General features: G+C 48.7%; 1 protein-coding gene across 7 annotated transcripts in view; it reads right to left on the reverse strand.

Moving 5' to 3' along the window:
• The window catches only part of LOC105700280 (segmentation protein cap'n'collar), a 76,359-nt gene that overhangs the window by 20,607 nt on the left and 43,774 nt on the right, over window positions 1-11,978 (reverse strand). For all 7 annotated transcript variants that reach the window (XM_012425971.2, XM_012425970.1, XM_012425973.2 and 4 more), the window contains one exon: window positions 11,681-11,881. In XM_012425971.2, coding sequence (XP_012281394.1) covers window positions 11,681-11,881 — 201 coding nt within the window. The remainder of the gene's footprint in view (window positions 1-11,680; window positions 11,882-11,978) is intronic.

Genomic DNA, 11,978 nt, shown 5'->3' on the forward strand with positions numbered 1-11,978 from the left:
CATCCATTGTCGGACCAGAGGAAGAAGAAGAAGCAATGAAGACGTTACGTTCTTCGTTTTTCTCCGCGGAGACTCGAATGAGTTCTTCCCTGGGTGGGAAATTATATTTACACAATTTTATTAACATTTATAGATTTTTCTATTGCACTCGGGGAATTAATTTAAACAAGCGAAGCGGGTTTTCACGGACAGCTTGAGTATTATTACTGGTTATATTATATTCTGTTAATTGAAGGAATAACAATTTAACTCCAACGTGGGTGGTGTTTTGTTGATCCCGACACGTGGAATTTCATATGCACTTTTACCATTCAGACTCCGGCCCTCGGGGAATTAACGATTACTCACGCCGCGGAAAATTAACAATTATTATTACGCCGCGGATAAGTGCTCCTGGTCTTTCCCGCACTTAGGAAGTACAAAATGCCCTCGCATCTTCGCCGAGCTTTTTGCGACACCGAGTACACAATTAAACGTGCTTTTAGTCCAAGGAAGGACCGGGAAAGCTGTTAAGTTTTTCACTCCTCTCTCGAAAGAGAATTTCATATCTTCCCGTAAAAAAAAATATACGCCTTTCCGCAAGGAAAGCAAATCCAAGGAACTTATTCGAAGGAGCGGCACGACTTGCAACAACCTTCCGAACAATTGCCCAACCCTTTCTCGTAAACGTCAAGTCCCTCCCCGAGTGTCGAAAAATCTCCGAAAATCAGTCGACAAGTTTGCTCTCATTTCCTTGGGAATAAAGAAATAAATTCCCGGGGCCGCAAAGTGTTCATTGTCATTGCGCCACCAAGGGAGCGGAAAGAGCAGCCGGTGCGGGGTTTTTGCGGAGCCGCGTGCGTTTACGGTCTCGCTCCTGCGGAAAGAGGGACCGGGAAAGACGGCTTGATTTTCCGGGCTGCGGTTTTTCGCCGCTTTCCTCGAGCGGAATGGCCGCGCGCGGTGCACGCGTGGGGTAATGATCTCCTCGCGGCGGGGCCGTAAGAAACGGAGGAGAGGATTGTTGTCGGTGCGTCGATCAGTCCTCGTGGCAATCTGTCGAGCGGTGGCGACTTCGAGGCGATTCTCGCTTGTCAGCGCATCTGACGCCGCCGGGGTGCTAAATGTAGGACGAGCGCCCTCTTTATGGCGGCCATGCGTCTTCCTCTTCTCTCGGCCCTCTCCGATGTCTTCCCCTCCCGGATGCCCGTAATCGCTTAACTTCCCTCGCGCGACCCGGTTATGACTCGAAACTTCTAAAGGACTTTTTTTAACTTTTGTGGAACCGGTAGATACGAGTATTCCAAGCATACAGTCCCTACTCGGTGCGTGCGTAGAACGTCTTTTCCGCATTGGCATGAAGAAGACTCGCGGAGTTGATTTATGATGATAATTAAAATTCAGCTAGAAAATTGGAACACGAGTCGCGATCGAAGCTTGCCTTTTCCTCAATTTTTATGATCCTCGAGCTGTTAATAATTTAATTACGAAATGCATCTGCATCTATCAAGCGGGTTGTACACATTTTAAGGGGATTTCTTTTATATCCTCGTACCTAACAAAGGATTTCCTTCTTCCCGTCTTTAGCTTAAGTTCCCGGATTCCCAGGATGACCTCGCGAGGTCCCGAGTTCTTCCTCGTTCGTTAAATTATTACCCGAGAAAATTCTTTTCTACGGTTCTCTAAGCCACCCATTTCCGGTCCCAGGGTCACAGTCAGGAACTTCCATTACTTCCTGGACCTCCTTTTCCTTTTTTTTTCGAGTCTCCGGGACAACCCCCGAGGATTCTTTTTTTCCTTCGAGGTGATGTGAAAGTCCTGCCTTACCGATTCGTCTTAACCGATTGCTTATCAGCGCCCTTAAAAGTCCTCGATCTTCGTCGGCGCGCTTTAGTCCTCGCAAGCAGCCCGTTGTACGCGCACGGAGGGGGCTACTGGCGTTTATGATTTATGTACCGACATAATGTACACGGGTATCTCGTAGACGATGTATACGATCTCTCCTCTTCTCGCGGCTAGATGCCGTTCCTCAAGGAAGATAGTGCCCGAGCAGATGTTTGAGACGAGCTGTCGAGGACCTCTCCTTCCTCGAGGTCTTCCGACCTCTCTGCGTCTCTCTCGCTCCCGCCTTTCGCGGCTCTCGCGGTCTCCCTCGCACTCGTTCCCTCCCACCTACCGGTGGTCCTAAAAAGGACATAATCCGTTCCTCTGCTCCAGCTCCGGCAATTTTCTGCCAATTCTCGGGTAAAAGCGACTTCGCGGTGTATCTTTAGTTCCATACTTCAGACCTCTCCAAATTGTTTACAACGAATAAATTATTAATTATGTACCTTGATTTTCAACCGCTCCTTTGAATTACCAGTTCATCCTATATATCGAGGGTAAAATCACGCCGATTCATTCCCATTGTCTCATTGACAACTCCGGGTGCTAGTTAGCGAGACTGTTTATCATTTTTATTCCTTCGATGTTTGAGGAGGCAAAAAAGGAACGGGAAGCAGCGCGAGGAATCTCGCGTTCCCGAGGAGGTGCTTTTTACAAGGACGTAAGTTCGTCCTTTTTACAGTGAACGTCGTTTCGCCTGAAGTCTGTCACGCTCTATCAACCTGTCGATTCTTCGGCTAACAATGCAGACGGTATGAACGTCCACCTCGTGTTTTCGTTCCGTGGAAACGTGGCCAGGTCGGCCCCGTTCACCCAAGTTATGAATGAAAATATTGGTGGACGCGGGATTAAAATTTCGTCGCTCCTTTTTTCCCCTCCCCCATTCAGCTCCCCTAAGGAAAATTCCACCTGCCCTCGTCCTTCGACAGAAAGTCAAGTGTGGGAAAACCTGTGAACCAACGCCACTCGATTCGACCGTAGGGATTGATTGCGACATAGAGACCGTTGAAAAAAAAGAAAAAGAAAAAAACCACCCTGTATGGAAAAGTCGTTCTTGTCTATAAATGAGGAAAAATGGAAGCTAATCATAGGGGAATTTAATTCCACGCGTTTCGGAACAGTTGATCTAGGGCGAGGTTGACCCATAATCCTCAAAGCGTGCGGCGAAGAGACGCGGTTAAATTGCAGAGTGCGTTTTCTCCGCAGTCCCGCGAAAATCGGGGGCTAAAAGAAAGACCGGGCACCGAGTCGGCTTTTTACGCCGGCGACGGCCTCAATGACCGTCCGCGGAAATTCGCTACGCGCGCATCCTAGATCGCTCCCTGGGACCGCACCGACGCATTATGCATTTCACAGAGCATAAGTCCACCAGCTGGCTCGGGATCTCGAGAAACGGTATTGCACCTCGACGTCCCGCCGAGAGTTTCTTCGATTCGCGAAAATTGCAGGCCGAGGCGAGCTCGATTCGCGGATATGAAATTTAACCGCGAGAAACATAGGCGTTCGCACAGTAGTTAAAAAAAAAGAAAAAAAGAAGAAACGTTAACGTGCGGCGCGTTTTTTCATGACGATTTTCTTTCCGCCCGGGAAAAAGTCCACCGAGCAAAGTCGTTACGAGTTCTCTGGGATATTCGAAGTAACCCGTGGTGGTTCAATTATTGCCTCCCATCGGTGGTTCCTGATCGACCCAATGGCATCTCACCCCGGGGAGTCCTTGGCATTCGCGGCAATCGTTCCATCGCGAATCGCGAAAAGGAACGAGCAATGGCGGCCGGGCAAAAAGCCGGCCTTGAGCGAAGCGGCGATTCGGCATTAGAGGTGCTCTCGTCGGCCAAGCGATTGATCTTCCCGGCAAAAAAGGCGGATCTTTGCGTCCCTAGCTCGAGATCGGCCAATCGGATCGAGGGATAGCCGAAGGACATAGCGCCAGGACATCCCGATTCTTCCCCGTCTCCCGATATGGAGAAGAGCTCGAACGGGGAGGTGACGGATACTCTCGGAGAAAAAAGCGTCATTGAACCAAAGAAGTATCGTATTGTACTTCTGGAAGAAGGAACTAGACATTACGAAGTTAATACCGCTGGAAGTTGATAAGAATGGCAGTGGATGTCCTCGCAGAAAAAAAAAAAAAAATTCGGCCCATCGACCGAGGTCCAACAAGGCGAACAATGTTCGGTCACTCCGTACTTGCGCAAGGAGTACCACATAAGCCAACCCTTTACCCCGATTCATCTTCCAGCCTGCAGATCGGTTATCGACATCGACACGTGGACTGGGTCCAGCCTCCCAGAAGAAGAGATCTGGAATTGGAGTGCCGAGGCTGGTCGCAAAAATCGAAGGAGCAAGAACCATAACCTAGGGCACGGTATGCCTCGCAACCGAGCCACTCGTAACCGGCATTCCTCGTGTCAGAGGTCAGGACCGTCGGATCGGTTATAGATCTTGCCGCGAAGAGAAGATAGGACGTCCGAGCACCGGGAACGGGACACTGAAGGATCGATAGATCATTAGGAGCAAATCGACGGGACGATGGATCGGCCACTCCCTTCGTAACGAGGAAGCCGTAAAACCTGGCCGGCGAAACTTCTTTATGCCTCGAAATTTCTTCCCGATGATAGTAGATGATTAAGTGCCGATCTTTATGATAACCGGGCGTAGGGTCGAAATCACCCGAGAGACTGGATCCACAGGACTCGGAGTACACGACCGGGGATAACAGTAAACAGCTTGCAGGATGATATATCGCGGAAAGCGAAAAGAACCACCAGCACTTGTGTTTTAATGAGATTCAAATACCAGCAGGGGCTCTTTTATTACGCTTTGCGCAATATAGGGTAATCCTTCGCGAATCGAGAAAATTCTTGGCTGAACCACACATGGTCATAAGGCAAACCGTATAAAGATATATCAACATTGTTTTCACCTTTTGGACAAGGGCAAGAAATAGGGAATAAAGTTCAAACGATTAGGCACGGACGTTTCATTAATTTCCCTGTAAAGCATCTCTAAATCCGCCGATATCCCGGCATTTCGTCCAAGAACTTTCCCATTCGACATTTCCCGAGGATGGAGGGAAACCCATTGATTTTTAATCACCCCGCAAGAAATCGAGGCCAACGGAAACGTTAACCCCGAGGACGTCGCGTCTCCTCTGCGGATCTTCCCAGGGATCAGTGATCACTAATCGTCCGATTAATTTAGCGACGTCGTCTAAATCACTCCTCTCTCTCCCCGGTCGCATTAGGTGCGAGGGAAAATAAATATGAGAATGCCTCGAGGAAGAGCCAAGGAAGAAGCGACAGGTCGGCGTTTCTGCCCGACTGTGTACCTCGTATGTAATTCCCATTGAGCATTACGCATGCATCGCGGGGCCTCATCTCTGCAGCGACATCAGGCCCTCGTCAGGAGATCCTGGCCGATTAAATTATTCCGCTTCTGTGTCTTCCAAGAGTTCCGGACCCTAACAATCTCCCCCCGGGGGTTGCAATTATTATTTCATGCTGATAAGTCCGGCTGGGAAGGCATTAGTACCGATATAAAGGTATCACCGGAATTACGCGACGTATGCAAATTGCATCTGGGGAGAAAGATGAGTACGATTCGACCCTAAGATGGCGAAGATGATCAAAACGATTAAATTCCCTGGTATTATATTTTCGAACACCGATCTAAGTATCTAATCCCACGTAAAAAATATCACTTGTCATTTCCATACTTTTTAGTTTAGGTTTCGGCAAGATCTAAGGATCTTTCGCTTTAACACAGTAACGCTGCAAGGTGGGCGATGTAAATCATCGATGTCACCTGCACGAGCGATGAGCGATTACGTGCAATCAATGTCCGAGGTGACGAGCGTCGTTACGAATGACCCTCCAAGATCGCACGCATGTCATCGCGTGACAGGCGAGAGCGCGAATCGATCTTGACAGGAGAGAATGAAAAAAGAGAAAAGAAAAAAAACCACACCGGGAAAATTGCGATCCCATAAAAAAGTTTTCCTGCGGCGGTTTTCCTTCGAAATTTAGCACGATTTTCCATGTAGTCATTTCCCAAAGTGATTTATATTGCTAACAAAATTTTATATTTCGGGTGATAATATTGTATTATTTTCTATTGTGTGTGGTATTCCGACGTTGCTAATGGGCTTCAAGGATGCAACGAGGATGTGCCGTTGTAGAGAAGGGAAGACAAGAACGATAGGAACGTCTGTCGTCGGAAGGCAGATGTTAACGTAATGTAGGCCAGGGGAACGGAAAGAGCGAAATATAAACGTGCGATTATCGCTAAACCTCAAAGTAGCACGTTGTATTTAACAATCAACTGTTAGAAACGTCCACGGTGCAATGAAATGAATTTACCAGATTTCTGCAGATCTCCGAAGCTCGTTGAGATATCGACTTTTTTCTTATTTAATAAAAAGAAAACATAGAAACGCCTAAAAATGAGTTTCCGGATTTTGCGTTAATCAAACCCTCATGGGGAAATTATAAATTTCTAGTCCTACTCGTACAAATCGCGAAAGAAGTCGTGAGGGAGGATATTTTGGATGGGAAGGAGGTGCAAGGAAAGGTCCTAACATCGGCTTAACTTTCGGAAAGGACCTCTGGTAGTCCGGAAGAGATAATCCTTGGTAGGCCTCCCTGTCGCCCACTTAATTAGGACTTAGGTCCCTAGGAGGTCCTTCCCTGTCAAAACTACTGTCAACCTTGGTGGCCACTCGGCGGCTTTTAGCCTTTTAGGGATAAGAAAAAGGACCTCTAGTGAAAAGCCACTAGGAAAGGTCTGTCCTGATCGGGGATCAGGAGGTCCTTTCATCCCGGTCTTACCTGATCGCCTCGCACCTCGTCGGAGCAATTGACGAGTCTTTAGCCTGCGGTCGACAAATTTTCCTGCCCGTTTCACGTAATACAGCCGTCTTTCGATTACCAGAAATAATAAAATTTGAAAAAGGAAAGAAAAATTCTTTCGCCAATCCGAACATCAAAGGCGTAATTTCTCCTTCCGTCACCCGCGGACGACGAGCTTAGATGGCCGTCTTACCAGCAGAAACGGAAGTGAAACGGGAGGTAATAATACCGGGGTAAAGACTACATGCTCCCGAGCAGCATCCACGTGGTAATTACAGGTGACCGAGGTCAGTGTCAATACGGCGCTCGCGTGAGAGGGACGAGCTCCAAAAATGATATGGTTCGCGAACGATGCCGCGTGCAGTTGCGCAACCCTTGCACAATGCGCGCAAATGGCGTACCAACTAACCAGAGGTCTACCGAGAGGGAGACAGATATACTAATTTCGCCGGGTGCATTTACGTGTCGCACACGACACGAAGACGTACCATGCGTGATCCACGGTCGAACTAATTGCGGCCTCCCCGCGGTTCGCGTCGACGCGAGGACACGGAAAATATGGAAAATTGCGTTCTGCTAATTACCCGTAGTACCGGGTAATCGAATGATTGTCACTAAAACTATTTCTACATGTATTTACGCATGCAAGTACCTGGATAAGACCATCGTCTAGAATCAGACTCCAACATTCTGTGCCGGATGAGTACTGCTGTACTTGCTGGTATTCCGTGGCAGGATTCGCGTGCGTTTTAAATACGACTTGCTGCACCTCGTTCATGTGTGCTCAAAGAGTCTCATCCCTTTGCATGAAAAAGTCACGAGCTAGGACACTAACCCTCGAAAACTTCGATTAGTCCACCTTCGACCCTTAATTCTTTAAAAAGTGATCTTCCGCGCAATAAAGCCGGTCCCAAAAATCCACTAAATTTCAACGTCAGTTCATAAGAAAGAAAAAGGATGTCGAAGAACAATTAGAAGTGGCGGAACGATTTTCTCGCCTCGTTTTCCGTGGTTATCCTTCCGGGCCGAAGCTGTCACTTTTGACGAGGGATTAACGCAAAACGAGTGCCCCCGGAAGTGAATTATTTCCGTGGAACTTTCCGTAAGGTCTGCCGGAACCACCTGCCGCAGAGGGGTCTTTCCGTAGGAGACAACCCGCGGTCTGCCACGTGCGGTAGAAACGGATCTTGAACTACCTCCTCTTTCCCCTGGAGCTGGTACTTTCTCCAATTGGGCGTCTCAAATGTGGCGGCTTTTTCCCTCCAGAAGAGCGTCCTTACGCCTCGCTTTAATTCAAACCTCGGAGCACCGATCGTGATAAATCCGTCCAACGGGTAAGTTTTCATGTTCCTCTATCTAGCCCGGAGAATTTTCCCGTATTTCGAATCGGCAACGGGGATAACCTCTCTTATCCACTTTTCACTTCGCGTGGACCTCGAGGAGTGTCCTCTTTCCCCTGGAGCCACCCCCTCGAAATCCCGGCTAGGGGGTTCCTTATCCCTCTTTTCCCCTGGATCCGTCCTTCGAATTGGGATTCCGGAAAAACGCGCCGATTTTTCGCCCGACGTCGTTCTAACCGCAGCGTCTCGGCGACGCGTCTTGTCCGGCGTGTGTCGACCGTGAGTACTCGTGGACGGCGCGAGTACGCCACGCGTGCGTCCGTACTACTAGATTCGTACTCCCTGTCCGTCCGTTGGAAGGGGTTTCTCGCGCTCTCATTGGTCGATCCCCTCGGGTGTGTCGGTGTCGCGTGCGTGCGCACACACGCGTGCATCCCGCTGCGACCCGTTCGGTCACTGTCACCATAGAGCTTATAGAAATGGAGGAGGCATCGCGGTATGTGTACCCAGTCAAGTGTCCGAAAGAAGCACCAGGGTAGGGTGGGTAAAATACCCCTAGGTAATTTACGTAGCTTTTTACGGTAAATTACATGAACACGAGTTCCCATTCCCGATTTCTGAAATATTGGTTTCTGGATCGGAGCCCCGACGGGAAGGACCAATTTTAAAATGTCATGGGATGTTAATTCGAAGAAGAGATTTAATATCTCTTGCATGAAAGATGTAGGATTCCTATGTGTGCCACTGCCGAGGATTTATCTACGTTTCTTCGCAAAAAAGGGAAATGGTAATGAAAATAGCCCCGAGGCCCAGTTCCCTAATTCTGCCGCTTAACGACTTTATGTCTCCCCTGACGAGTTTAGAGGTTATAAAACACGGGAAAGTACCTTCCGACGTTCTCACGGGTGGTACGCTCCGAAGTTCGCGTTGAAAACAGGGATTTTCTTATTCGCCCCTCTTGCGGTCTTTTCCCACGAGCTATAACGCGTAATGCCAATGGCAACCATACGCCGTCCGTCTAGGCATATTTAACGTTTCTGTAAGATAAATTATTGCAAAGTATTGCGGAAAGACTAGAGACACGTAAAGATGCCATAAACAGGGACCTAATACTCGAGCTCAGTTTACCAGATTGGTTCCAACAGATTTCGAAACGAGGCTACCTAGACGCTACCAACGACTAGTCGAACCCTTTTCCTGTAACGAAATTCCGGTCTCTTAATAAAAAAACACCAGAATTCAATTCAATATTTCAGTGCAAAGCTACATTCCCGAGGCATTCCCGCAATTACAAATTATGAAGCATTGGTCATTGAAATTCTTCATTATCAAGTCTAAAATCGACATTTTATAGGTAATTATGACATACGATCGAAAGATGCCACGGAAAGAAGTCCAGGTACCGAGGTTCAGCCTCCTACGTACATTCCCTCGTTCACAAAGTAGAAAAGAAACCTCCAGGTGAGCTCACCCTCCGCAGCCGCCTGAGCACCGCTCCTGGCGCCTCCGCGGGTCATCTGGGAACTCATCGCCGCTCGCGGGGGGCTCGCACCAGGGGCGCAATAAAAATGGCTAACAATGCGTGGGACATCCACGGGGTCGGGGTTATTTTTCGCGCGGAAGCCCCGGTGGTAAATCAAGCTGAATCCCCGTCGAAGCGTCTGATCGCGGCGCATTATGGCGCGATGTAAAGCGATTCTAAGTGGTAATTACAATCAGCGGCGGGCCATAAAAATGCGTTGCGTAAGAGCGAGCGGGCACCACCGGCAACCGGGTGCAACGGCAGCAGGCTGCTTCTAGAACAACGACAGGTAATAGTCGTACCTGATTGCCGTGTGCGGATAGTTAAGTACACCTATACGTATACGGCCCGATACGTACTTTGAGTGCAACGTTAGCCACGCAGGCCAAGGCGGTAAATCACGCGGCGGCGTTTTACATTTTATAAGACAATGCACCGAACAAGCCGGGACTTCAACCCGGTTCGGCCCGATGGAACGCGGATACCGTGTTAAGAGGTTAGGTTGCGCGCGCAAGAGCGCTCACCTGACACGCATCGCATCTGTTCGAGCGATCTACGATCGTTAGTGACGCACGAGGATCGTCGAGGATCGTTGAGAATCGCAGAAGAGAACGGAAGGCTTCGACTGTTGCGGGTGAAAAGGAGCGGAGGACGATTCCTTTGAAAATTATCCGCGACCGAGGGAGGCGCTGCCGTGCGCGTGGCGGGAAATTTGCATGCTGCCGCGCGGATCCCCTAACGTTTACTTGCGGTATATAGATCTCGTTAAGAATTGATATATTACGGTTTAGGGTAATTCTGCATACGATACAACACCTAGAGAATACGTTTAGGGTATGTTCCTGATGCCGATGAATATTCGGAGGATACGCTCCAACCTCTTTATGAGAGACTTTAATACGAGGAGTGAATTAAAATTCAACATTTCTTCATTAATTTTCGTCTCATTACGAGGGGGTTGATGATTAATCTTCCTTCCGCAATTATTTCGCCCAGACCGTGCTTTCCGGGGAGGAAACGCCATTTTGCTGATAACGTCATCCTCCCTTATCCTTCTAATGATTATTTTCTCGTTTCAGGAATATATTAAAATGGGCGTGAAAGAACACTAGTTCCCTCTGTTTCCCGCGATTGTTAACGGCAAAGTTAAGTCAAACTTTGTTGCACGACTTGTTGCAGGAGACGTAGCTGAATGGGTCGCGAGGATGGACGATACCTTTTCCGAGCGAGTTACACATCTTAGCCGCGACTCGTTACATTAAGACGCGGTTACGAGGGATAATTGTCGGGTGCCCGGCGTTGGACCAGCACTTCGTTCCGCGCTCACCGGAGCGCTGCGGTCGCCGTTATAAATATCAAATGTCCCGTTTATGGATCGTAAACGCCGCTCTAACCGCGCGTCCTATCCGGCCTTTAGTGGCCCGCTTATCTGCGTTTCCTACTTCGTATATCATTCGGGGCCCCCAAGGCCCCTTCAGTCCCCTCCCGGGCCTCCGGACCCCCCCGGGTCTCTAGACCCCCCTAGGGTCGCTCATTAGCGCAATTTCGAAAAAAGGAAAAAAAAACGCACGTGCACTTATACGACTCAATGAACTCCTAGGACTGAGAAGTATGTTTGACACAATTTTTCAAGAGTAGGCGAATAACGGTATGTGAGCGGCGTAGGGGGCTGACATTTTGCCGTGTAATACACGTCTTGCGCGTTTATGGGGAACGTTTAATACCTCTTATTTACGCCACCTTGCGTTTATTGGGATATTCCACCGAGCTCATTAGCGGAATTTTGAAAAGTCGCCAGACCGCGTACACGTAACGGAGTCGTATGGCAGCGTTAACAGCGAGTACGGTATTACCGATACCTGCAATTGCAATCGGTACCGCAACTACCTTCTGGCAAGCTTCCGTTTACGCCCCGAATTGATTTATCAAAATCCTGATAGGCAAGTCAGTCACCCAAACCGATAAATTACCGAAAGTCAAACTGTACCTGAATCTATACTAAGTAAATGTCAGGCATTTCCCAACTGATAGTTTTCAATTTTCACTCCTCGGTTTTTCTGTGCGTTTCTTTTTTTCTTTGAGGTCTTCTAAAATAATTAGAAACTTACCTGGAAGGTGCGGTGGTGAGGATGATGGGGATGGTGGAATTGCGGTGTGTGAATCATGTCGCCGGTTTCCGCGTCCTCGGATTGGTTTGAGCTTTTCGAGTCCTTCTCGTTTTCCGTCGGCGGGTCGGTAGTCTCGGGACTCTTCTCCTCCTCTTCGGTAGCACTCTCTTCGTCTGACTTCTTCACTTCCGGCTTGGCTTGCTATAAATTAAATACCATTTATTAATAAAAAACCAAGCGCTGCGTACAGTCGGAAAGAAGCCCGAGCACGCATGTTCCGTTGCTAAGAATGACGTAC

Source organism: Orussus abietinus, unplaced genomic scaffold, assembly GCF_000612105.2.
Source record: "Orussus abietinus isolate OABI.00-Male unplaced genomic scaffold, Oabi_2.0 scaffold18, whole genome shotgun sequence".
In the NCBI taxonomy this organism is placed as follows: Eukaryota; Metazoa; Arthropoda; class Insecta; order Hymenoptera; family Orussidae; genus Orussus; species Orussus abietinus.